The 26,295-nt window shown below is 49.3% G+C and overlaps 1 protein-coding gene across 1 annotated transcript in view; it reads left to right on the forward strand.

The window, feature by feature from the left end:
* LOC147109591 (uncharacterized) overlaps nucleotides 1-26,295 on the forward strand; it is a 36,822-nt gene that overhangs the window by 8,580 nt on the left and 1,947 nt on the right. The window contains exons 3-5 of the mRNA XM_086004212.1: nucleotides 263-371; nucleotides 11,339-11,418; nucleotides 22,597-22,666. Coding sequence (XP_085860338.1) covers nucleotides 263-371; nucleotides 11,339-11,418; nucleotides 22,597-22,666 — 259 coding nt within the window. The remainder of the gene's footprint in view (nucleotides 1-262; nucleotides 372-11,338; nucleotides 11,419-22,596; nucleotides 22,667-26,295) is intronic.

Below are 26,295 nucleotides of genomic sequence, written 5' to 3' on the forward strand. Positions count from 1 at the left end.
ATATTTGAAAAGGAGAATTGTGCAGGACTCTGGGGAAAGGGCAATGGAATGGGACTAATTGGAAAGCTCTTTCCAAGAGCTGGCACAGGCATGATGGGCCTCCTTTTGGGCTTATCATTTCATGATTCTATGATTCGGTGACATATGAATTTTACTGGCAAGTAGATCAAGGTGTGTAACAGTCTTGTGAAAGTGAACAGTGTCAAAAGAGTGGCCCGAGAATCAAAGAATTTATAGTCATTTTTAATCTATTTTATTTCAGTCGGAAAGCAAACAACCAATCAATTCTAGACGATCATAGAGAGCAGGAAAGTGAAGAAGCGGACTTGGAAAACATAAGCCTGAAATTAAGTGTCAAGAGGCATAAGCTGGTAAGATTATTAACTCTACAACTATACAAAGCCCTAGTTAGACTACACCTGGAGTACTGTGTTCAATTCTGGGCACCACACCTCAGGAAGGATATATTGGCCTTGGAGGGAGCACAGCAAAGATAGACCAGAATGATACCTGGGGCTGGATTTTGATGCTGGGGCGGGCTGGGTTCGTGTAATCCGCATTTCGTGTTAGCCACCCGATTCTAAATTGATGTGGGAAAATTATGCCATTTTAATTGGCCAATTGAGTTCCAGCGTGTGGAAACCCATGGCCAATGAGTTTTTCCAGTCTGAAAGTCGCCTCCGATGACGTCATCATTGCTGCTGCATTTAAGGTCTGCAACAAGCCTTGCTTCTTTTGCAGACTGCCAAGCTTTTGCCCTTGCATGTTAGAGGCACCTGCAGGAAGAATGGCCAGCCAGAGACCTAGGTCTGCACCCCGCTTTGATGACGTTGCCCTGCAAGCTTTAGTGGAGGGAGCAAGAGCAAATAAAGAGGTGCCCTTCCCTTCAGGGAGGAAGAAGCCTCCCCAGCAGACCAAGGCTGCGTGGATCCAGGTGGCCCAGGAAGTCAACTCTTTGTCAATAGCCCGCAGAACCTGGCTTCAGTGCAGGAAGAGGTTTCATGACCTTCTGCGCACTGGAAAAGTGAGTATGACTTTCCCATCACCTTCAATCTGATCCCCATTTCCTCTCCTCACCAGCACTCAGCTTTAGCAATCTCTTCCTTCACATCCCACTTGACACTGACATCCATGCACCCTTACCCATTCCCTCTCTCTCTGTGGTCACATTCACCTAACTATTCGACTATGCAGCCCTCACACTCCCTATCACTGTGATGCAATTACAACTTACAACACACAGGGAGGGCCCTTGGTCTTGCCACCTCACTCCATCTTTGTCTCCTTCTAAGCATCTATGCCATGGATTCTCTACACTCACTTCTTCATTCTCACTCAAACTCCACTTGTCTCCCTCATTGCAGGAAAAGAGAGCTCACAATAAGAGGGAAAGAGCGAGGACAGGAGGAGGGCCACCCTCAGTAGCCCAGCTCACCACCTGGGAGGAGGCGGTCCTGGAGATCGTGGGAGTGGAGGAAGATTCCCAAGTGGGGGACAGACAGACGGGCGCATCACAGCAAGCTGGTGACAGAATAGTTTTCCATCTCTCTCAATGACATTGCATGAGTCGCTGATAATGATTCTGAAGCTCTAACAGATGGACTTATGATCATCTGCAATATGCAATATGCATGTAACCTTGGCCTCACATCTCTGACTCTTTCCTTTACTCCCCCACAGGACCATCGCAAGCACCTGTCCCCACTATCCAGGAGGAAGAGCATGAGCCTCAAGACTCCTCAGAGGAAGCTGCAACCTCTGAGGGTGCAGCGTCAGCAGAATTCACCGCACCCAGCACCAGCGCAGACACTCACACCTCGGAGGGAACATCGTGAGATAGAGTAGTGTTGTCATCTGGTGTATCACAGCTCACAAGTGAGCATCAGCATATTGTGGAGACAGGGACAGCAGTGGAGAGTCCTAGTCGGAGGGTGCAGGACTCTGCCAGCTAGGCTCAGCTGCATGTCGACCCTCTGCCTCTGGGTCCATCCATAAGATCAGCGGTGCTGGAACTCCAGGAACAGATGCAGGGGTCTCTGGCAGGTTTTGTCTCCAAGGTCGCTGCGAGTGTGGAGCAAATGGAGGAGTCCATTGCAAACATGAGCAGAGCCTTTGTGGAGTCATTGGCACATGAACGCATCACCATGGAAAGGATGGCAACCTCCATGGAGGTGATAAGTCGCCAGAGTGCAGAAAACATGGTGAGTGTTCTGAATAGAATGACATCTCTGGAGGAGCGATGGTCATCTATTGAATAGAGAAACCAGACCTTCATGGAAGTCCTTCTGAGTAGGACTGCCAGTGCAGATACGGGTCCCCATGGCCCCCCTGATGTGCAGCAAGGTGCTCTCAAGCCACTTGCAAGTGCTGAGGGGGACCTGACCCATGAGAGGGAAGTTGGTGGCAGACATCAAGGAAGTGGGGGTTCCTCTCCAAGTGCTCACACTTCCATGCCACTGCAGAGCCCTTGCTCAGAGCCCCATCAGGGTCCACACTCAACTGAGATTGGCGTCTCAACCCCTGCACAGCCGCAAGAGCAGCAGACTGTTGGCGAGCCCTCACAGCTTCGCAACCCCAGAGGACGCCCGCCAAAGGCGTCGAGACAGGAGCAGCAAGAAAGTGAGCAAGGGGCCTCCACATCTGCTGAAGCCACAGGGGAAGCACCACGTAGGAGCACGCGTAAAAGAAAGATACTGCACAAATAGTCACAAGGGTAGTCACTTGGGTGAAATTTGATGTTTTATGTTAAAAAGCCATCAGATGATTACTCGTAAATAAAAAATCTGATGGCTGCTGCTGTAGTTGTGGCGTGTGTCATTTCGCGAATGGGACTTCCACATTGAGGGCTTAGGATTACTTGCAATTGTCAGTATGGTGGTCAGATTGCTAGGAATCCGCTGGTTCTTGGCCATTATCGATGCTCAGGTAAGAAGCTGCGAGGCAAAAGTGCTTGATTGGCTAGGCTAAGCAAATCTGGCCAAGATGAGTGCATTCCTTGCATCCCAGGCAGCAATGTTCTCGCGTACTGCTGCCGCTGGTTGATGGGCCTCTGCAAGATGTTCATTTTCGCTCTCCTCCTCCTCCTCCTCATCTGAGGAGGATCTGTGAGGAGCCACTTGGTCCTCAGGAATCTGCAAGCCATGACGCTGTGCCATGTTGTGAAGTGCACAGCAAACCACGACGATTCTGGAGACCCTGGCTGCTGAGTACTGCAGGGCTCCACCTGATCTATCCAGGCATCTGAAGCGCATCTTCAGCAAACCAATGGTTTGCTCGATTATGGCTCTGGTGGACATGTGGCTGGAGTTGTAGCTCTCCTCAGCTTCGTTGGATGGGCTCCTCAATGACGTCATTAGCCACGTCTTCAGGGGATAGCCCTTGTCTCCAAGTAGCCATCCGTTAAGTTGGTCTGGTGGACTGAATAGCGGAGGCACACTAGACTGGCGCAGTATGAAGGAGTCATGGCAACTGCCAGGGTACTTGGCACAAACATGCAAAATTTCCTTCTTGTGGTCACACACCAGCTGAACGTTAAGGGAGTGGAAGCCCTTGCGGTTGACAAAAATACCTGGCTTGCAATGGGGTGCCTTAAGGGCCACATGTGTGCAGTCAACAATGCCCTGCACCCTTGGAAAGCCTGCCAGATTAGCTAATCCAACCGCTTGCGCCGTGACACTTACTTGATCCTTGGTGAAATGGATGTGATTGTGTGCGATGGCAAAGAGGGCATCGGTTACCTGCGTGATGCAAGTGTGTGCGGCCGCCTGGGAGATACCGCTGATGTCTACTGCTGATCCCTGGAATGAGCCTGAGGCAAAAAAGTTGAGTGCGGTGGTGACTTTGACGGCCACTGGTAAGGGTTGTCCACCTGGTCCTCTGGGCTCCAGGTCTTGTTGCATTGCGCAGATGTCACCCACTACCTCTCGCGAAAGTCGGAGCCGCCTTTGGCACTGCTGCTCAGACATGTTGAGGTAGATGACCCTGTGTCTGTAGACCCTGTTTGGGGGGGTATCTCCTGCGCCGACGGGCTTCCATGTGCTGGCTCCTTCTGGCCTGTGCAGCTTCAGGTGGGTGAGCAGCAGCTTGGCGCTCCTGTTGGTGCTGCTGCTGTTGGTGCTGCTGCTGTTGGTGCTGCTGTTGTTCCTGGTTCTGCTGGTGCCGCGGCTGGTCTTCGTCCTCATCTGGTGCCCAGAAGAGAAGGAAATAAATGCCTCCCATGCTTCTGGTATATGCCTCAGTTGAGGAAGTGCTCAGTCAAGGTGGCGAAAGGGGTTTCCCAGGAGGTCACACTGGAGATGGGTGTCAGGCTCCAAACTTCCACAGCTGTGGTTATGCCTTCTAAATGTTCCCCCTGACCTGAGACAAAAAGTCCTGCCACCTGCAAATGATGGCTGATCAAATCTCCTCTTTAATGTTTGAGCTGCAGCTGATAGTCAGCAATCCACTTGTGCTCCCGCCAGGTTTCACCGTCGTGTTTCAGAACAGGCGTGCTTCACGTGGGAAAAGGGTTAAAATCACAAAGGCCTTTCAAAATGGCATTAGAGAGGCAATTTAGTGCTTGTTAAGGGCCTTAACGACCTATCCCGCCTCTTGGAGGCAGGACGGAGACAGGACCAGTAGACACGATTTAATGAAAATTGCTTGGAGGCGGGGTTGGGCCCGCCCGCCAGTTTTTGCAAATTTTAACCCCCCACACACCCCCAATCCCGCCTCAACGGCCCAATGAAATTCGAGCCCCTGGACTCCAAAGGGTTAAACCACGAGGAGAGATTACACACACTAAGATTGTATTTCCCAGAATTTAGAAGGTTAAGGGGTGATTTGATCGAAGTTTTCAAGATAGTAAGGGGAACTGATAGGTTAGATGAAGAGAGACTATTTCCACTGGTTGGGGAGTCTAGGACTAGGGGACATAGTTTAAAAATTAGAGCCAGGTCTTTCAGGGGTGAAGTTAAGAAACACTTTTCCATGCAAAGGGTGGTAGAAGTTTGGAACGCTCTTCCGCAAATGGCAATTGATGCTAGATCAATTGTTAATTTTAAATCAGAGATTGATAGATTTCTGTTAACCAAAGGTATTAAGGGATATAGGGCAAAGGCGGGTTGATGGAGTTAGGCCACAGATCAGCCATGATCTCATTGAATGGCGGAACAGACTCGAGGTGCTAAATGCCTACTCCTGTTCCTATGTTCCTAGACAGTTGGCAGATTCAGGGACATTCCTGCCTCCCTGGCTAAACTGTTTTTGTTTGTTTTCAACTCGTGCACCGTGATGCTCTTAAAAAATTAATATTGCAGTAATAAAGCTATTCATGTATCAGAAATTAACCATAAATTGTTTTTTAAAATATTAAAAAGGCTACCTTACATATAGAAATAAAAGCATTTGAACACATACCCTGTGGTTGTCTTGTCATCCCTTCTCTGTTTTATATTTTATTGGAATTATAATTTTACTCCATTTCTAACTGTCTTTTATTCTAACCTTACAAGTCTTTATTTTTTTAAATCTTTAATCTGCCTCTTTTCTTCTGCCTCCCTGCTCTCCCTGTCCATTTGGATGTGGTAGCAATATTACAAGAATGCCTTTTGATTGGCTAAAAACAGACTCCTGCTGGAAAGTACATGTGTGCAGATGTAAAGTGAGGACAGGATCAGGCTCATCTTTGATGTTCAACAACACAAAGGCCCAGCAATTTGTTGGCGGTGCACTCGTTTTACAGGCATAAAATGGGCGGCTACGTAGCCAATATGGCAAGTGGTGCGCGAGCACTCATTCTGCTCCAGAAGTTCACTGCCTGCTGTTGTGTATGTACCTTTAAGAGAAGAACTGATTCTATACTGCAGTACCGGCAGTGACCACCCCTGTATATAAAGCCATAGCAGGCTTCTGTACTTCAGTCTTGAATTACTCTCTGTTCAGTAAATACCTGTTTTATTGTTCTCCTGCAGTCTGAGTATTATTGATCCTCAGACACTACACTGGCGACGGGCAGGTTTGAACTCACCTGCAGTACTGCATCACCTCACGGGGATCTTTTCCCTGAAGAGAAGCTTCTTGGAGGTCGAAGTCAGAACGGCGGGCGTCGACCGCGGGCAACCGCCCAGGGATCCATCGGAGAGTTGCAGGGGAGGCTGTGGAGAGCTGGGCCTGGCTCCCCAGTTGAGGTGTTCCAGCAAGTCGTGCTGGTAGCAGGTAGTGCGCTGACCCTTCCGGACTGCGGCGGGCTCGGGCTCGATCGAGCGGCTCTGCAAAGGGGCCCTGCAGCATCGTCGGGAGGAAGAGAGAGAGAGAGAGGGTGGAGCGCACAGTGTGCGGTCGGTGCTCAAGAACAGGGCAGCGTGGAGAGGATAGAACGCGGGGAAGGAAAAGTGAGACGCACCGAAGCCGCGGGTCGCCGCCATTACCCTGTAGAACGCTAGGAGCAGTGTGGCAGCAAGGGGAAGAAGGAAAAGCACGGGAGGCGCCATTTTATTCCATTGGGGAAGAAGGAAAAGCGCGGGAGGCGCCATTTTATTACATTGGGGAAGAAGAAAAAGCGCGGGAGGTGCCATTTTAAATCACCCAAGATGCCGAAGAGTGGCAGTATCACTGCTTTCGACAACGAGGTAGAAGACTGGACCACGTATGTGGAAAGAATTGAGGTGTACTGCAATGTCAATGAGGTGGCCAATGGAAAGAAGGCGTCGGTATTATTAAATTTGATGGGCGCGAGAATGTACGGCCTATTGCGGAATTTAATTACCCCAGCTAAACCAATGGAGAAAAGTTTTGAAGAGATTGTTAATATCTTACAGGAACACCTAAACCCTACACCGCTGCTGATAGCAGAAAGATTCAAGTTCCATAAAAGAAACCAGCACAAAGATGAGAACAATGCTGACTATCTTACGGAACTATGCAAGTTATCGAAGCACTGCCAGTTCGGAGCAGGACTGGCAGACACCTTACGGGATAAGTTTGTCTGCGGGCTCCAGAGTGAAGGAACCCAGAAACGACTACTTTCGGAAAAGGACCTGACGCTAGAACAGGCTTTCAGCATGGCAGTATCCTACGAAGCAGCAGCATGGGGAGCTGCGGAAATACAACAGAAACCACAAGAATACAGCGCTAACGAAATGGCGTATGGAGCAGAAAAGTGCTATCGCTGCGGCAGAACAACCCATGATCAGAAGGACTGCTGGTTTAAGGACAAAGTATGCAGGCAATGCGGGAAAATGGGACATATAGCAAGAGTCTGCAGGTCGGGAAAGAAAACCAACACTACAAGAACTACTAAGGAAAAGTACAAGAAAGTAAAAAAAATGACAGACAGTAGATCGGAAGATCAGGAGAGTGATAATGACTCCGTTGTCTAAAGTTACACAACGTGATCGCAAAGGAGGATCACCGAACCATTTGGGTCACCCTCATGATAGCAGGGCCCCAAGTAAAGATGGAATTGGATACAGGATCAGCCCTAACTGTCATGAATCGACGAGACTATGAGCGGCTATTCTCACACATACCCTTGAAGGACACGTCCATTGTATTGAAGACATACACGGGGCAAAAAGTCTACCCCAGAGGAAAAATAAGGGTGCCAGTTGAATACAACGGCAAGGAACCACAGAAACTGTATCTATATATACTACCGGATGGAGGACCACCACTATTGGGACGTGAATGGATCCGAAAAATACAATTGGATTGGCATTCCATTCAGGCGCTAACTGTGACTGATAAAAAGGATGATGACGTCACACCTGGACGACTGTCAAAAATTCTAACTGACGTGAAAGAGGTGTTCCAACAAGGACTTGGGACTCTAAAAGGAGTAACGGCAACGATAAAAATCGAAGATAACGTAAACCCAAAATTTTTTAAGGCCAGACTGGTACCTTACGCGATCCGCCCAGCCGTTGAAGCAGAGCTGGAGAGTCTGGAGCGTTCAGGTGTGCTGTCCAAGGTGGACTGGAGTGAGTGGGCCACACCCATCATTCCTGTAATGAAGAAATCATTGAGCAGCACGCCTGGGGAACCGAAGAAGGTTCGCATCTGTGGGGACTTCAAGGTAACTGTGAACCCAGTCCTGCACACAGTACAATATCCACTTCCACGGATAGAAGATATTTTCGCCTCACTATCTGGAGGGAAACGCTTTACAAAGATTGATCTGGCCCAAGCGTATCTACAAATGGAGGTGGAAGAAGCATCTAGGAAATACCTCATGATAAACACTCACAAAGGCCTTTACCAGTACAATCGACTGGTATTCGGGGTAGCATCAGCCCCGGCTATTTGGCAGAGGGCGATGGAACAAGTCCTGCAAGGGATCCCGGGGACCCAGTGTTATTTGGACGACATCCTGGTTACGGGCGAAAATGACAGTGAACACCTTGCCAACTTGGAGCAGGTGCTCACAAGATTACAGGAATATGAGCTACAAGCCAACCGCCCCAAATGCGAGTTCTTCAGGAGACAAATCTCGTATTGTGGCCACATGATTGATGAGGAAGGGTTGCATAAGTCGCCGGAAAAGATTGAGGCTGTAGTCAAGGCTCCAGCACCGGAAAATGTGTCGCAACTGAGGTCGTTCCTCGGGTTGGTGAACTACTACCATAAGTTCTTGCCGAATTTATCTACAATTCTGCACCCACTGAATGCCCTACTGCAAACTGGAAATGGATCCGAAAAATACAATTGGATTGGCATTCCATTCAGGCGCTAACTGTGACTGATAAAAAGGATGATGACGTCACACATGGAAATGGAGTGATGAGTGTAAGCGTGCCTTTCAGAAATATAAATGCCTAATCACTTCAAAAGAAGTATTGGCCCACTACAATCCAACACTACCGATTCGGTTAGCATGTGATGCGTCTCCCTACGGCATCGGAGCGGTGCTGTCACACAAATTCCTTGACGGTTCAGAGAGGCCAATAGCCTTTGCGTCACACTCGTTAACCTCAGCCGAGCGTAACTACGCCCAGGTTGACAGGGAGGCCCTCAGCCTGGTGTGGGTGGTGAAGAAGTTCAATCACTATCTGCACGGGCAGAAATTCACCCTACTGACTGATCATCAGCCCCTGGTCTCCATTTTTAACCCAAAGAAGGGCGTTCCGGTGATGACGGCGCCACGGCTGCAAAGATGGTCACTTTTTCTAGAGGCACATCAGTACGACATAGAGTACAAGGGTACGAAACAGCATGGAAACGCTGATGGGCTGTCGCGCCTACCGTTGCCTACGGTAGAGGAAGCACCTGCAGTGGACCCTGTTGAGATATTCCATGCGACCATAGTCGAATGTCTACCTGTTACAAACTCAAGTATAGAGAAGGAAACCCGAAATGGCCCGACACTCTCTCGGGTCTATGATTTGACGGTGAAGGGATGGCCAGCACATGGCGACTCACTGTTGCCAGCATTCTCGCCAAGGAGAGAACAGCTGTCAGTGTGCCGGGGGACCTTGATGTGTGGATCCCGAGTGGTAATTCCACCCAAGTTGAGAGATAGAGTGCTCAATGAGATTCATGAGGGTCATCTGGGAGGGGTAAATATGAAGAGCCTAGCCAGGGCGTTTGTGTGGTGGCCGGGAATCGATAAAGAAATCGAGGATATGACCAAGAGATGCACAGGATGCCAGAAGGTCCAAAACGCTCCACCACAGGCCCCGCTACATCCATGGGAGTGGCCCTCATCTCCATGGCAACGGGTACACATTGATTTTGCTGGTCTATTTATGGACTCAATGTTCCTAATCGCTGTGGACGCCCATTCAAAATGGCCAGAGGTCATCAAAATGTCCTCCACCACCACGGAGAAAACTATTGCAGTCCTACGGACCATCTTCACCAGGAATGGCTTGCCAGAACAGATTTGCTCCAACAATGGGCCACAGTTTGTGTCCGAGGATTTCCGGAGGTTTCTGAGGAATAATGGGGTGAAATATTACACATTTGCCCCATGTCATCCAGCCACAAATGGATTGGCTGAGAGGTTTGTTCAGACCTTTAAAAAGGCAATAAAGGCAATGCATAATGATGACATACCACTACAACACAAGGTGGATAATTTCTTGTTTGCTTACCGGAATGCGACACATGCAGTCACCAACCAAACTCCAGCCATAATGTTCTTTAACCGAAGGCTAAGATGTTGCCTGGATTTGCTCAAACCAAACATAAGACGAGATGTTGAGGATAAGCAATTCCAGCACGTAAATGAGAAGCCAACCAGGAGCTTCAAGATAGGGCAACCAGTCTTGGCCCGCGACTACCGAACAGAAAAATGGCAGCCAGGAACGATATGCACACAGCAGGGACCACTAATGTACACAGTGGACGTTGGAGAGAGCATCGTGAGACGCCATGCTGACCAGATTCTAGAGTCACAGGAACAAGCCAAACCCATACCATGAGCAGGTGCACCTGGTAATCAACCCGATGTACAGATTGCGTCTACCTCAGAAGCAGTGGTATTGGAAGCTGACAAACCAACCAATGACAATGAGCCAGAATCGACTCCGCCGCAAGAACAGGATACTCGAGAAAGGCGTTATCCAGTCAGGATCAGGAAGCCTCCTCAAAGACTGAACTTATAAATGATTATTTCAGTTGATGTATATAGTACCGAGAAAATTGCAATTGTAATTAGTTATTATTTAGTTGTTAAATGAATGTTATGTACTGTTTATCTAAAAGGGGAGGAATTGTTGTGTATGTACCTTTAAGAGAAGAACTGATTCTATACTGCAGTACCGGCAGTGACCACCCCTGTATATAAAGCCATAGCAGGCTTCTGTACTTCAGTCTTGAATTACTCTCTGTTCAGTAAATACCTGTTTTATTGTTCTCCTGCAGTCTGAGTATTATTGATCCTTGGACAGTACACCTGCCATATTGGATCAGGCTCCTCTGTAGACATCCAGGGTGCACCAGAATCATTTAAAACGTTCATTAAAATATTGAAATAAGGGTCCTAGGCTTGTTGGACCATGATCTGCGCAGAGTTAGCCAATCTCAGTAAGGTTGCGATAAAGTGAGGCTGCTTCAATTGGCCTCAGTCTCAAGGCTCGAGCCTGTAAAAATTGGACAGGTTATCCGGCAACTGCTGCTGCAAATGTGTGTGTGGTGACAGAAGGGGATTTGGCTCCAATAAACCCCATTGATCAATAGCCCACAAACACTCAGTGCCCAGGCTCATATGTGAAGAATGGTCACTTGGGCCTGACAGGGCGAGCTGCTGCCTCTCTTTAGGCTGTAGCCCAATGTGAGTCACTTTCTTCACAGAAGAGGAAAAACTAGAGGAAGAAAGGTGTTTAAAATAATGTCAATTAGTCTTCCTTTCTGTATGTAGGGTTCAGAGACAGAAATGAATTCTTCACGAGTGCAAGTCAATAAGGCTGAAGATTCTGAGGAAGAGGGGAGTGCAGATGAGTAAGTATGCCGATTCATAGGATTCCATGTCTGATTCACGTGGACATGGACACTTTCTATATCAATGTTGACATATAGTTGCTCATATGAAAGGTTTTGATAGAGTAAATAAGGAGAAACTGTTTCCACTGACAGGAGGGTCAGTAACCAGAGGACACAGATTTAAGGTAATTGGCAAAAGAACTTGAGGGGAGATGAGGAGAATTTTTTTTACGTGGTGAGTTGTGATCTGGAATGCACTGCCTGAAAGGCTGGTGGAAGCAGATTCAATTGTAACTTTCAAAAGAGAATTAGATATATACTTGAAAAGGAAAAATTTGCAGGGCTATGGGGAAAGAGCAGGAGAGTGGGACTACTTGGATAGCTCTTTCAAAGGCACAATGGGCCAAATGGCTTTCTTCTATGCTCTACTATTCTATTCTGTGATTCTATTGTGGCAGAGCCACTGAGGGACTCTGAATAACTGTACATAATTCCCTTTAACGATGTGTTAGCTACAGACTAAATCTGTACCATTGTATATACTGTTTGCATGTACAGTGCGCGGTCCCTTTAAGAGTGCGGGCAAACGCGATGACATCATGCCGCTAATCACGTGATCACCCAAACGCGGGAAAAACGTGATGACATCATGACGCCATCCGCGGGACCGCCCTGGCAATCCTCGTGGAGCCTCCGACCTGTTAAGACCTGTATTCATAGTTCTCTTGCATCAATCTGTTTAAACTCGTTAGTTTGACATTAAAAACCTTTTTGATTGATTGCCTGCGCCGAACTCAATCTCTAGATAGGAATTTGACCATTCCTACATTGGTGACCCCGACTGTGAACGGATTTCGCAAAAGGAACACAGCATGGAGGCAAACGCCGTTTCGTTGAAACTGCCGCAGTTCTGGGAGCAACAGGCGACCTCGTGGTTCATCCAAGTTGAAGCCCAGTTCGTCCTGAGAGGCATCGTTGAGGATACTTATACGTGCCCTCCGCACTCGACGGCTCTACCGCCTCGCGGATCGTCAGTCTTCTCGGGAACCCCCCAGCGGACCGCAAGTATGAGACCCTCAAGGCGCAGTTGCTACAGGTTTTCGGGCTCACGAAATCAGAGCGCGCCCGTCGGCTGCTCGCTATGCCCGGGATCGGGGACTCCAAACCTTCCGAGATGATGAGCCAAATGCTCACACTCCTCGGCTCCGAACCGGAATGCTTTCTCGTCAGTGAGTTATTCCTCAGCCAATTACCGGAGCAAGTGCAAGCGGCCTTGGCGAGATCCAAGGTCGAAGGCTGCACAGCGCTCACTGCCGAGGCAGACAAAATAGTCGCTGTTACGCAACAGTACTGCGCTGCCACGAGGCGCCCATCCCCCACAGACGCTGCCCCAGCTTCTCAGCCCACGGGGCTTTGCTTCTACCACGCGTGGTTTGGCGTGAAGGCGAGATGTTGCCGCCCTCCCTGCAGCTTTTCTCAAAAAAAAACAACAACTCCGTCCAATGAAGAACGGGTCTAACGGGTGCCCCGCGGCCGCGATGGCAATCGGCAATGCAGGCAAGCTGCTCTTCATCACAGATACTCTCTCCGGTCATCGGTTCCGTGCGACACCGGAGCGCATTGCAGCATTCTACCCGCGTCAGCTCTTGATGTACAGGCTGGGAGGCATGGCCTCCCCCTCGAATATAAGAACATAAGAACATAAGAAATAGGAGCAGGAGTAGGCCAATCGGCCCCTCGAGCCTGCTCCACCATTCAATAAGATCATGGCTGATCTGATCCTAACCTCAAATCTTCTATCACTGTGCATCCACCCGAACCCATGTGATCTCCCGGGAGAGGCGAAAAACCAGATAAAGACCCAATGGCCAATTTGGGAGAAAAAAATCTGGGAAATTCCTCTCCGACCCATCTAGGCGATCGAAATTCTTCTAGGAGATCACTCTGTCCCTATATTTTCTACAGTACTTACCTTCTGTAAAGGCGATCTCCACCCCAGCCAGGAACAGGAATAAAACCATCTCCTGAAATCTAACATAGAATTAGAACACAGTAGGAGCAGAACCAGGCTACACGGCCCCTGGGCCCACTCCACTACCCACAGGGCCATGACCATTCCGAACCTAGACTCATGTCCAATTTCCTGCCCGCTCCCCGTAACCCTCAATTCCCTTTGCTTCTAGGAAACTATCTATTTCTGTTTTAAATTTATTTAATGATGTAGCTTCCACAGCTTTCTGGGGCAGCAAATTCCACAAACCTACCGCCCTCTGAGTGAAGAAGTTTCTCCTCATCTCAGTTTTGAAAGAGCAGCCCCTTATTTTAAGATTATGCCCCCTAGTTCTAGTTTCACCCATCATTGGGAACATCCTCACCGCATCCACCCGATCAAGCCCCTTCACAATCTTATATGTTTCAATAAGATCGCCTCTCATTCTTCTGAACTCCAATGAGTAGAGTCCCAATCTACTCAACCTCTCCTCATATGACCACCCCCTCATCCCCGGGATTAACCGAGTGAACCTTCTTTGTACTGACTCGAGAGCAAGTATGTCTTTTCTTAAGTATGGACACCAAAACTGTATGCAGTATTCCAGGTGCGGTCTCACCAATACCTTGTACAACTGCAGCAATACCTCCCTGTTTTTATATTCCATCCCCCTAGCAATAAAAGCCAACATTCCATTGGCCTTCTTGATCACTTGCTGCACCTGCATACTAACTTTTTGAGTTTCGTGCACCAGGACCCCCAGATCCCTTTGTACTTCAGTACTTTCCAGTTTCTTGCCATTAAGATAATAACTTGCTCTATGATTTTTCCTGCCAAAGTGCATAACCTCACACTTTCCAGTATTGTATTCCATCTGCCAAATCTCTGCCCACTTACTTAGCCTGTCTATGTCCCTTTGCAGGTTTTTTATGTCCTCCTCACTCACTACTTTCCGTCCCATCTTTGTATCATCTGCAAACTTTGATATGTTACACTCGGTCCCCTCCTCCAAATCGTTAATATAGATTGTAAAGAGTTGGGGACCCAGCACTGACCCCTGCGGAACACCACTAGTTACTGGTTGCCAATCTGAGAACGAACCATTTATCCCAACTCTCTGCTTTCTGTTAGATAGCCAATCCTCCACCCACGCCAGAATATTACCCCCAATCCCGTGATTTTTTATCTTGAGCAATAATCTTTTGTGTGGCACCTTGTCAAATGCCTTTTGGAAGTCTAAATACACTACGTCCACTGGTTCCCCTTTATCCACCCTGTATGTTACTTCCTCAAAAAGCGGCTAATGGCGGAGCTATTCGGACCTTCTGCAGACGGCGGGTCCAGGTGTGCTTCGGCGGCCAGCGGTTTTTCTGGGAATTCGTTTCGGCCAAGGTTTCGCAAGAACATAACATAAGAACATAAGAAATAGGAGCAGGAGTAGGCCAATCGGCCCCTCGAGCCTGCTCCGCCATTCAATAAGATCATGGCTGATCTGATCCTAACCGCCAATCCACTATCACAGAACCATCTCCTGAATCCATTCTCGGTGCAGATTTCCTGTGCGCCAACGGCCTCCTGGTCGATGTAAGGAACCGACGGCTGATCAACGCGGCCACGTTTCATTCTATCCCTTGCCACCGTAGTAACACCATGTCGCGCACCGTCTCCTGCGCTTTCCCGACTCCGAATCAGTTCGCTCGCCTGCTAGGCGACTTTCCAGACCTGACCAGGCCCACGTTCTCCTCCACGGCCACGAAACATAGTGTGGAACACCACATCACCACCACCGGCCCCCCAGTCCACGCGCGGGCCCGGCGCCTCGAACCTGGCAAGCTAGCGGTCGCGAAGGCGGAGTTCGCAACAATGGAACGCTTAGGGATTATTCGCAGGTCGAATAGTCCCTGGTCTTCGCCTCTTCACATCGTACTGAAACCTGGCGGCGGATGGCGGCCCTGCGGCGACTATCGGCGCCTAAACGACGCCACCACTCCTGATCGATACCCGATCCCCCACATTCAGGATTTCTCTGCCCATTTGACAGGAAACACCGTTTTTTCCAAGGTTGACCTTGTCCGAGGCTACCACCAGGTCCCGGTGCACCCGCAAGACGTCCAGAAGACTGCAGTCATCACCCCTTTCGGTCTTTTTGAATTTTTAAGGATGCCGTTTGGGTTGAAGAACGCCGCCCAGGCTTTCCAGCGCCTCATGGACTCCGTGCTGCGGGACCTCAAGTTCCTTTTCGTCTACTTCGACGATATTCTCATCGCCAGTCCTAATAAAGAGGAACACATCTCTCATCTACGCACCCTCTTTCGACGACTCAGCCAACACGGCCTGATTATCAACCCAGCCAAGTGTCAGTTTGGTCTGCATCAAATTGATTTCCTGGGACATCGCATTACCGCAGAGGGAGCGGTTCCTTTGCAAGCAAAGGTGGAGGCGGTGACATCCTTTCCACGCCCGCAGAACATAAAGGCCCTGCAGGAATTCCTCGGCATGGTAAACTTTTACCACCGTTTCGTGCCTAAGGCAGCACTGCTCATGCAGCCCCTGTACGAGGCCCTCAAGGGCAAGTCTGGCAAGGGTCCGGTAGGCTGGATGGGTGACATGGATCGGGCATTCACCGACACCAAGAGCGCCTTAGCCAACGCGACCATGCTGGCGCACCCGCTACCAGGAGCCACCTTCGCCCTCACCACCGATGCGTCAGATTACGCAATCGGGGCCGTTCAGGAGCAGTGGGTGAATGGGACGTGGCAGCCGTTGGCATTCTTCAGCCGTCAACTGCGGCGTAACGAGCGGGCGTACAGTACTTTTGACAGGGAGTTACTAGCCCTTTTTCTGGCCATCTGCCATTTCCGGTTCTTGTTGGAAGGAAGTCCTTTCACCGCCTTCGTCGACCATAAGCCACTGACCTTTGCCATGGCCAAGACCGCCAAACCGTGGTCATCTCGACAACAACGTCAGCTGACATACATCTCCGAATTTACCACAGATATTCAGCACGTGGCCGGTAAAGACAACCTGGTGGCAGATTGCCTCTCCCGCGCGACCATGCATGCGGTCCAGCTGGGCATCGACTACGCCCTCATGGCAGCAGACCAAGTCTCAGACCCAGAAGTGCAGACTTACCACACCAACACCACTTGCCTCCAGTTGGCTGACGTCAGGTTTCATTCGGCTGGTACCACGTTGCTGTGTGACGTCTCCATTCGGGACCCTCGCCCTATTGTGCCGGTCGCCTGGCGCCGCAAGGTGTTTGATGCCATACATGGGTTGTCACACCCAGGAATGAAGGCTTCTCAGAAGCTAATGTCATCTAAGTTCGTTTGGCGGGGCATGCATAAAGATGTCCACGGCTGGGCCAACACCTGCATGGTCTGCCAAAAGGCCAAGGTACAGCGCCACATCAAGGCTCCATTGGCTACCTTTGCAGTTCCTGAGCGACGGTTTGACCACGTTAATGTGGACCTGGTAGGACCACTTCCACCTTCCCATGGTTTTACGCACATCCTGACCATAGTAGATCGCACCACCAGATGGCCGGAGGCGGTTCCCCTGTCATCTACTACTTCGGCGGACGTGGCCAGGGCGTTCATCTCTTCATGGGTCACCCGTTTTGGAGTGCCTGCTGACATCTCTTCGGACCGGGGACCGCAGTTTTCCTCCGAACTCTGGAATGCGGTGGCTCAACGACTCGGTGTCAAGTTACACCGCACCACAGCCTACCACCCACAAGCGAACGGTCTGTGTGAACGTTTTCACAGATCGCTTAAGGCTGCGCTGAGGGCCAGCCTCCAAGATGCTGGATGGGCAGACAAGCTGCCGTGGGTCATGTTGGGCCTTCGCACGTCCCCCAAGGAAGATCTTCACTCTTCCGCGGCAGAGCTCGTTTATGGTCAGCCGCTGCGAGTGCCAGGGGATTTCCTGCCAACACCAATGGAGCCATGGTCCGCCTCACACCAGCTTATCAGCAACCAGGAAGCAGCCAGATGTTTTGCGCCGGTTCCCACATCGCATCACGGGTTTCAGGGCTCTCACGTTCCAGCGGAGCTGAAACAAGCTGTAATGAAATCTGTTTGTCTTGATCCTGTATTCGTTTTGCACTCATGTATATTACCCTCCCCCACTGTGTATAGTTTCACTTCCTCTTTCTCGACTAACCTGGGAGGTTCCAGGTCTTGGCTCTTGGCTCCGCCCCTGACTTCTCTTAAATAAAGATCCCAGGATCTGTATGACTCATTCCTGTGAACCAGTCGGCGTGTTGAGATGTTAGCTCTGATCTTAGTGATTAAAAGCCAACTTGTTCAAGTCTATAACTTCTAGTTTTGTGGTTATTGAAGGCCCATCAATTTTAATCACTAAAGAATACTAGGATGGATCGACTCCTAAAACCAGAGCGTCTGGACTTGGATCCACATTCTGCTGAAGCATCAAATCAATTTGGACACTGGCTCAAATGCTTCGAACTCTTCGCGGGGGACTCATCCGCTAGCGAGGTAGATAAACTGAGTCTACTGACTACTCGCATAAGTCATCGGATTTATTCGTTCATCCGGGACGCCACCTCTTACACGGAGGCCATCACTATCCTGAAGGCCCAATACCAGAGGCCGGTAAACGAAGTGTACGCCAGACATCTGCTGGCTACACGCAGGCAGCGACCAGAGGAATCAATGGACGATTTCTTACAGGGCCTAAAGGACCTGGTCCGGGACTGTAACTGCAAGGCCGTGACGGCCAACGCGTACTCTGACGAATTGGTCCGCGATTCCTTCATCACGGGCCTCAAATTGAATTATATCCGGCAGAGACTGCTGGAGAAGGAGGTCCTGGATTTAAAAAAGGCAGTGGCCACTGCGCGATCGCTGGACGTGGCCCAGAAAAACTCTGACTCTTATTCTTCCGGCCATGCGGCCCTCACCGCCTCGTGCGTGCCGAGGGGGCCGCCATCTTGGAATCAGCCATCTTCCCCATCCAGGTCTCAGACCAGCTCTACGCCGCCGGAGTCCCCACACAGAAGTTCACCCAGGAGTCCTACTACAGCGGCAATGTCTTGAGGACTGAAATGCTACTTCTGCGGCCAGGCCAAGCACCCCAGACAACGATGCCCAGCGAAGGACGCTACATGCTTCAAATGTAAGAAAAAGGGGCATTTAGCAAAGTCTGCAGGGGGAATCCGATTTCCAACTCCGTCACCGCCTCGTGCGTGCCGCCATCTTGGGATCCGCCATCTTTTCCCGACTCAATGGCCGCCCAGGGCCCAACAGTGGCTTCGATCATGGTGGATCAATCCAGGCCACACCCGTTGACAAAATCCATGATGGACATACAGGTAAACGGGAATTTAACGAAATGTTTAATTGACTGTGGGAGTACCGAGAGTTTTATCCACCCTAGCCTGGTACGGCGGCACTCATTAACGGTAACCCCTACACGGAGCAGAATTGCTATGGCTGCTAAGCCCCACACTTCGGACATTTTGGGCTACTGTGTGGTAACACTGACTGTAAAAGGCATGGACTACAAGGATTTTAAACTCCTCGTGATGCCAGAACTCTGTGTTAATGTAATCTTGGGCCTGGACTTCCAGTGCCACCACGAAAGTGTCACGCTAGCATATGGCGGGTCCCAGCCGCCACTCACAGTCTGTGGCCTATCAACCTTAAAAATCAGCCCGCCCTCTTTATTCGTTAATCTCGCTCCGAACTGTAGGCCCATAGTGACCAAAAGTAGACGGTACAGTCTGGAAGACAGACACTTTATCAAGGTGGAAGTGGACAGACTCCTGCGGGAAGGCATTATTGAATGCAGTACCAGCCCGTAGTTAAAAATAGCGAAAAGAAACGGATGGTAATTGACTGCAGCCAGACTGTTAATATTTATACCCAGCTGGACGCCTACCCTTTACCCCGCATATCAGAAATGGTCAACCAGATTGCGCAATACCGAGTCTTCTCGACTATCGACCTCAAACCTGCGTATCACCAGCTCCCCATTAGAACGGAGGACTGCCCATACACCGCCTTCGAGGCGAACGGGCGCCTCTACCATTTTCTCAGAGTGCCCTTCGGGGTAACAAATGGGGTCTCGGTCTTCCAACGTGAGATGGACCGCATGGTTGACGAGAATAAACTACAAGCTACCTACCCCTATCTGGACAATGTCACTATCTGCGGGCACAACCAGCAAGACCATGATCTAAATCTTGCGAGATTTTAAAAAACTGCCCTAAAGCTGAATCTAACCGACAACGAAGACAAATGTGTCTTCAACACAACCCGTCTCTGTATCCTCGGCTGTGTGGTGGAAGATGGGGTAATTGGACCGGACCCTGACCGATTACGCCCCCTAAAGGAACTGCCCCTGCCACACAACCCCAAAGCTTTAAAAAGGTGCCTGGGATTTTTTTCGTATTATGCCCAATGGGTGCCCAATTACTCTGATAAGGCCCGACCCCTCATTAAATCGACGTCCTTCCCACTATCAGCTGAAGCTCGGGAGGCTTTCACCAGTATTAAACAGGACATTGAAAGGGCTGCAGTGTGTGCAGTGGACGAATGCATTCCCTTTCAAGTCGAAAGCGATGCATCAGACTTTGCCTTAGCTGCGACCCTCAATCAGGCTGGGAGACCTGTGGCCTTCTTCTCCCGAACCCTTCAGGGACCTGAAATCAGGCACTCTTCTGTCGAGAAGGAGGCACAGGCTATAGTGGAGGCAGTGCGGCACTGGAGACACTACCTAGCCGGCAAACGTTTCACCCTGCTCACCGACCAGCAGTCGGTGGCTTTCATGTTTAATAACAAAGGGGGAAAATCGAGAATGACAAAATACTCAGGTGGAGGATCGAACTATCCACGTTCGACTATGATATTATGTACAGGCCGGGAGCCCTTAATGAACCCCCAGACGCCCTATCGCGGGGAATGTGTGCCAGCATTCATACGGACAAATTACAGCGACCACAACGACCTCTGTCACCCAGGGGTCACCCGACTATACCATTTTATAAAGTCCCGCAATCTGCCCCACTCCATCGAGGAGGTCAGGGCAATGACCAGAGCCTGCCGCATCTGTGCGGAATGCAAGCCTCGTTTCTACAGGCCTGACCGTGCACACCTTATCAAAGCCACACGGCCATTCGAGCGCCTAAGTCTGGACTTCAAGGAACCCCTTCCCTCTGCCGACCGTAACGTATACTTCCTCAATATCATTGATGAATATTTCCGCTTCCCCTTCGCCATTCCCTGCCCAGACATGACCAGTGCCACGGTCATCAAGTGTCTCTGTAATCTATTTTGCATGTTTGGCATGCCGAACTACATACACAGCGATAGGGGGACGTCATTCATGAGTGACGAGCTGCGCCAGTTCTTGCTCTCGAAGGGGATAGCCACTAGCAGAACCACTAGCCACAACCCCCGGGGTAATGGGCAAGTGGAAAGGGAGAATGCTACTGTTTGGAAGGCTGTCATGTTAGCCTTAAAGTCAAAAGACCTTCCGACCTCCCGCTGGCAGGAAGTCCTCCCAGACGTGCTCCACTCCATAAGGTCTCTGTTATGTACTGCCACTAACGCTACCCCTCACGAAAAGATGTTCGTTTTCGCCCGGAAATCCACCTCGGGCATATCTCTACCCGCGTGGCTGACGTCTCCGGGGACAGTACTATTGCGGAAGCACGTGAGAGGCCATAAAACGGACCCCCTTGTGGAAAAGGTACAGCTCCTCCATGCAAACCCTCAGTACGCCTATATCGAATACTCTGACGGGCGAGAGGACACTGTTTCCATAAAAGACCTCGCTCCCTCGGGGAGCGGAGAGAACGATGGGAGACTACCCGATGAAGACCTACACTATAAAGAGACAGGACGCCCAGAGGTATCAATACCCAACTTTAACCTGGAGGACACTGCAGATAACCTGGAAGACACTGCGGAGGCCCGGACAGCGGAGGAACCAGAATCCACTCTCCTAGAGGCACCCCAACCGGCTTTGCGCCGATCACTGAGAACTGCAAAACCTCCTGACAGACTCACTTATACCAACTTTTAAGAAACATCACCCCGATGGACTAAATCTATAGAAGGGGTGAATGTAATGAAATCTGTTTGTCTTGATCCTGTATTCGTTCTGCACTCATGTATATTACCCTCCCCCACTGTGTATAGTTTCACTTCCTCTGTCCCGACTAACCTGAGAGGTTCCAGGTCTTGGCTCTTGGCTCCGCCCCTGACTTCTCTTACATAAAGATCCCAGGATCTGTATGACTCATTCCTGTGAACCAGTCGGCGTGTTGAGATGTTAGCTCTGATCTTAGTGATTAAAAGCCAACTTGTTTAAGTCTATAACTTCTAGTTTTGTGGTTATTGAAGGCCCACCACAAGCCGACTACATATTCATCTGCCACGATGCTCACTGGGATCCGCTCAAGGCCCCCATACACTGGTCCTTTCCACGTGTTAGAGGCAGGAGACAAAACCTTCAAGGTGGATGTCGGTGGTAAACCGGACCACATTTCGGTCGACTGTTTGAAGCCAGCACACCTGGAACTTGACCGTCCCGTCGAGACCGCACAGCCACCGAGACGAGGTCAGCCGCCCACCGTCGTCACGCCAGAACAAGTGCAACCACCCGCCAGACCGCCCGCCGTCCAACAGCTTCTGCTTCGGGAATACAGGAGTCGTTCTGACAGGCTTGTCAGACCCCCTCACCGTTTGACTTTTTCCGTTAAAGGCAATTCTGGGGGGGCGCATGTGGCAGAGCCACTGAGGGACTCTGAACAACTGTACATAATTCCCTTTAACAATGTATTAGCTACAGACTAAATCTGTACCATTGTATATACTGTTTGCATGTACAGTGCGCAGTCCCTTTAAGAGCGCGGGCAAACGCAATGACGTCATGCCACTAATCACGTGATCACCCAAACGTGGGAAAAACGTGATGACATCATGACGCCATCCACGGGACCGCCCTGGCAGTCCTCATGGAGCCTCCGACCTGTTAAGACCTGTATTCATAGTTCTCTTGCATCAATCTGTTTAAACTCGTTAGTTTGACATTAAAAACCTTTTTGATTGATTGACTGCATCGAACTCAATCCCTAGATAGGGATTTGACCATTCCTACACTATCCCAATTTCTGCTGTCTAATATGGTGTAAATTGCTTCACCACTCACATTTTCACATGTTCTCTTTCCTGAAGGAACAGCCACACGACTTTACAGCAGGCAAAATTCCAGAGGAAAAACAACAAAATCCAAAAGAAAAAGAAAGTATGTCCAATAGAATGATGTATAATATTATTTTTAACTGGCTAAGCATCTGATTGACAGCACAAGTATTTTTGGTATATGTACTGACAACCGATTCTGAGCTGGTATAATAAGCAAGGTATTCTGTGCACAGTTTGAATCAGAGCATAGCCTCTGATTTAATAGGAAGCCGTCTAGTTTAAACAAACTTTAAAGGACATTCAGATTCCATAGCAGTGTGTAGGAATACAGTGAAGGTGAATATACCAGTGTAATGGGTAAGAAGGGAAATCATTCACCATTGGAGTACTTGTTGCTTTTTGAATAAAGACATGCTCCACATAACAAGGGCAAATGCATCAACCTATCTGGGAAGATCACTGGGATATCTGTCTGCTTACGACACTTTTAGATCGGTAACATGGAAACTTTCCTTCCATAAAAAATGAGAGTTTCCACCATCTGCAGCTCCCAGAAGGGAGCCACGCGCACAATGATGTGCAGGCTGGAGATAGGGCTATAACACTGTAGCCCCAGCTCTCTGATGGACACTTCCGGCAAGCATAGTGCCTTATTGGGAGTAGAAACACAGAATATCTGTGTGAGCATTGTAATTGTATGATGCATAACATACTCAATCTCAGTCTCTGAACCATTAGACTGAATAACTGACACTATCTGTAAATGGCCAGTCTCAGTCCCTGTACCATTAGACTGAATAACCTGCACTATCTGTAAATGGCCAGTCTCAGTCCCTGTACCATTAGACTGAATAACCAACACTATCTGTAAATGGCTAGTCTCAGTCCCTGTACCATTGTACTGAATAACCGACACTATCTGTAAATGGCCAGTCTCAGTCCCTGTACCATTAGACTGAATAACCTGCACTATCTGTAAATGGCCAGTCTCAGTCCCTGTACCATTAGACTGAATAACCTGCACTATCTGTAAATGGCCAGTCTCAGTCCCTGTACCATTAGACTGAATAACCGACACGATCTGTAAATGGCCAGTCTCAGTCCCTGTACCATTAGACTGAATAACCTGCACTATCTGTAAATGGCCAGTCTCAGTCCCTGTACCATTGTACTGAATAACCTGCACTATCTGTAAATGGCCAGTCTCAGTCCCTGTACCATTAGACTGAATAACCTGCACTATCTGTAAATGGCCAGTCTCAGTCCCTGTACCATTGTACTGAATAACCGACACTATCTGTAAATGGCCAGTCTCAGTCCCTGTACCATTAGACTGAATAACCTGCACTATCTGTAAATGGCCAGTCTCAGTCCCTGTACCATTAGACTGAATAACCAACACGATCTGTAAATGGCCAGTCTCAGTCCCTGTACCATTGTACTGAATAACCGACACTATCTGTAAATGGCCAGTCTCAGTCCCTGTACCATTAGACTGAATAACCTGCACTATCTGTAAATGACCAGTCTCAGTCCCTGTACCATTGTACTGAATAACTGACACTATCTGTAAATGGCCAGTCTCAGTCCCTGTACCATTGTACTGAATAACCGACACGAGCACGGTGGCATAGTGGTTAGCACTGTTGCCTCACAGCACCAGAGACCCGGGTTCGAATCCGGCCTCGGGCGACTGTCTGTGTGGAGTTTGCACATTCTCCCCGTGTTTGCGTGGGTTTTCTCCGGGTGCTCCGGTTTCCTCCCACAGTCCAAAGATGTGCGGGTTAGGTTGATTGGCTATGATAAATTGACCCTTAGTGTTAGGGGGATTAAATACGTGGGGTTACAGGGATAGGGTGGGATATGCGTTGGTGTAGGGGTTACGGGGATCGGGTGGGATGTGTGTCGGTGCAGGCTCGATGGGCCGAAATGGCCTCTATCTGCACTGTGGGGTTTCTGTGATTCTGTGATCTGTAAATGGCTAGTCTCAGTCCCTGTACCATTAGACTGAATAACCGACACTATCTGTAAATGGCTAGTCTCAGTCCCTGTACCATTAGACTGAATAACCTACACTATCTGTAAATGGCCAGTCTCAGTCCCTGTACCATTAGACTGAATAACCTACACTATCTGTAAATGGCCAGTCTCAGTCCCTGTACCATTAGACTGAATAACCGACACTATCTGTAAATGGCCAGTCTCAGTCCCTGTACCATTAGACTGAATAACCTGCACTATCTGTAAATGGCCAGTCTCAGTCCCTGTACCATTAGACTGAATAACCTGCACTATCTGTAAATGGCCAGTCTCAGTCCCTGTACCATTAGACTGAATAACCGACACGATCTGTAAATGGCCAGTCTCAGTCCCTGTACCATTAGACTGAATAACCTGCACTATCTGTAAATGGCCAGTCTCAGTCCCTGTACCATTGTACTGAATAACCTGCACTATCTGTAAATGGCCAGTCTCAGTCCCTGTACCATTAGACTGAATAACCTGCACTATCTGTAAATGGCCAGTCTCAGTCCCTGTACCATTGTACTGAATAACCGACACTATCTGTAAATGGCCAGTCTCAGTCCCTGTACCATTAGACTGAATAACCTGCACTATCTGTAAATGGCCAGTCTCAGTCCCTGTACCATTAGACTGAATAACCAACACGATCTGTAAATGGCCAGTCTCAGTCCCTGTACCATTGTACTGAATAACCGACACTATCTGTAAATGGCCAGTCTCAGTCCCTGTACCATTAGACTGAATAACCTGCACTATCTGTAAATGACCAGTCTCAGTCCCTGTACCATTGTACTGAATAACTGACACTATCTGTAAATGGCCAGTCTCAGTCCCTGTACCATTGTACTGAATAACCGACACGAGCACGGTGGCATAGTGGTTAGCACTGTTGCCTCACAGCACCAGAGACCCGGGTTCGAATCCGGCCTCGGGCGACTGTCTGTGTGGAGTTTGCACATTCTCCCCGTGTTTGCGTGGGTTTTCTCCGGGTGCTCCGGTTTCCTCCCACAGTCCAAAGATGTGCGGGTTAGGTTGATTGGCTATGATAAATTGACCCTTAGTGTTAGGGGGATTAAATACGTGGGGTTACAGGGATAGGGTGGGATATGCGTTGGTGTAGGGGTTACGGGGATCGGGTGGGATGTGTGTCGGTGCAGGCTCGATGGGCCGAAATGGCCTCTATCTGCACTGTGGGGTTTCTGTGATTCTGTGATCTGTAAATGGCTAGTCTCAGTCCCTGTACCATTAGACTGAATAACCGACACTATCTGTAAATGGCTAGTCTCAGTCCCTGTACCATTAGACTGAATAACCTACACTATCTGTAAATGGCCAGTCTCAGTCCCTGTACCATTAGACTGAATAACCTACACTATCTGTAAATGGCCAGTCTCAGTCCCTGTACCATTAGACTGAATAACCGACACGATCTGTAAATGGCCAGTCTCAGTCCCTGTACCATTAGACTGAATAACCTACACTATCTGTAAATGGCCAGTCTCAGTCCCTGTACCATTAGACTGAATAACCGACACTATCTGTAAATGGCCAGTCTCAGTCCCTGTACCATTAGACTGAATAACCGACACTATCTGTAAATGGCCAGTCTCAGTCCCTGTACCATTAGACTGAATAACCGACACTATCTGTAAATGGCCAGTCTCAGTCCCTGTACCATTAGACTGAATAACCTACACTATCTGT

This window comes from Somniosus microcephalus, chromosome 12 (genome assembly GCF_052327205.1).
Source record: "Somniosus microcephalus isolate GS21.2 chromosome 12, FLI_Smic_1.0, whole genome shotgun sequence".
Classification (NCBI taxonomy): domain Eukaryota; kingdom Metazoa; phylum Chordata; class Chondrichthyes; order Squaliformes; family Somniosidae; genus Somniosus; species Somniosus microcephalus.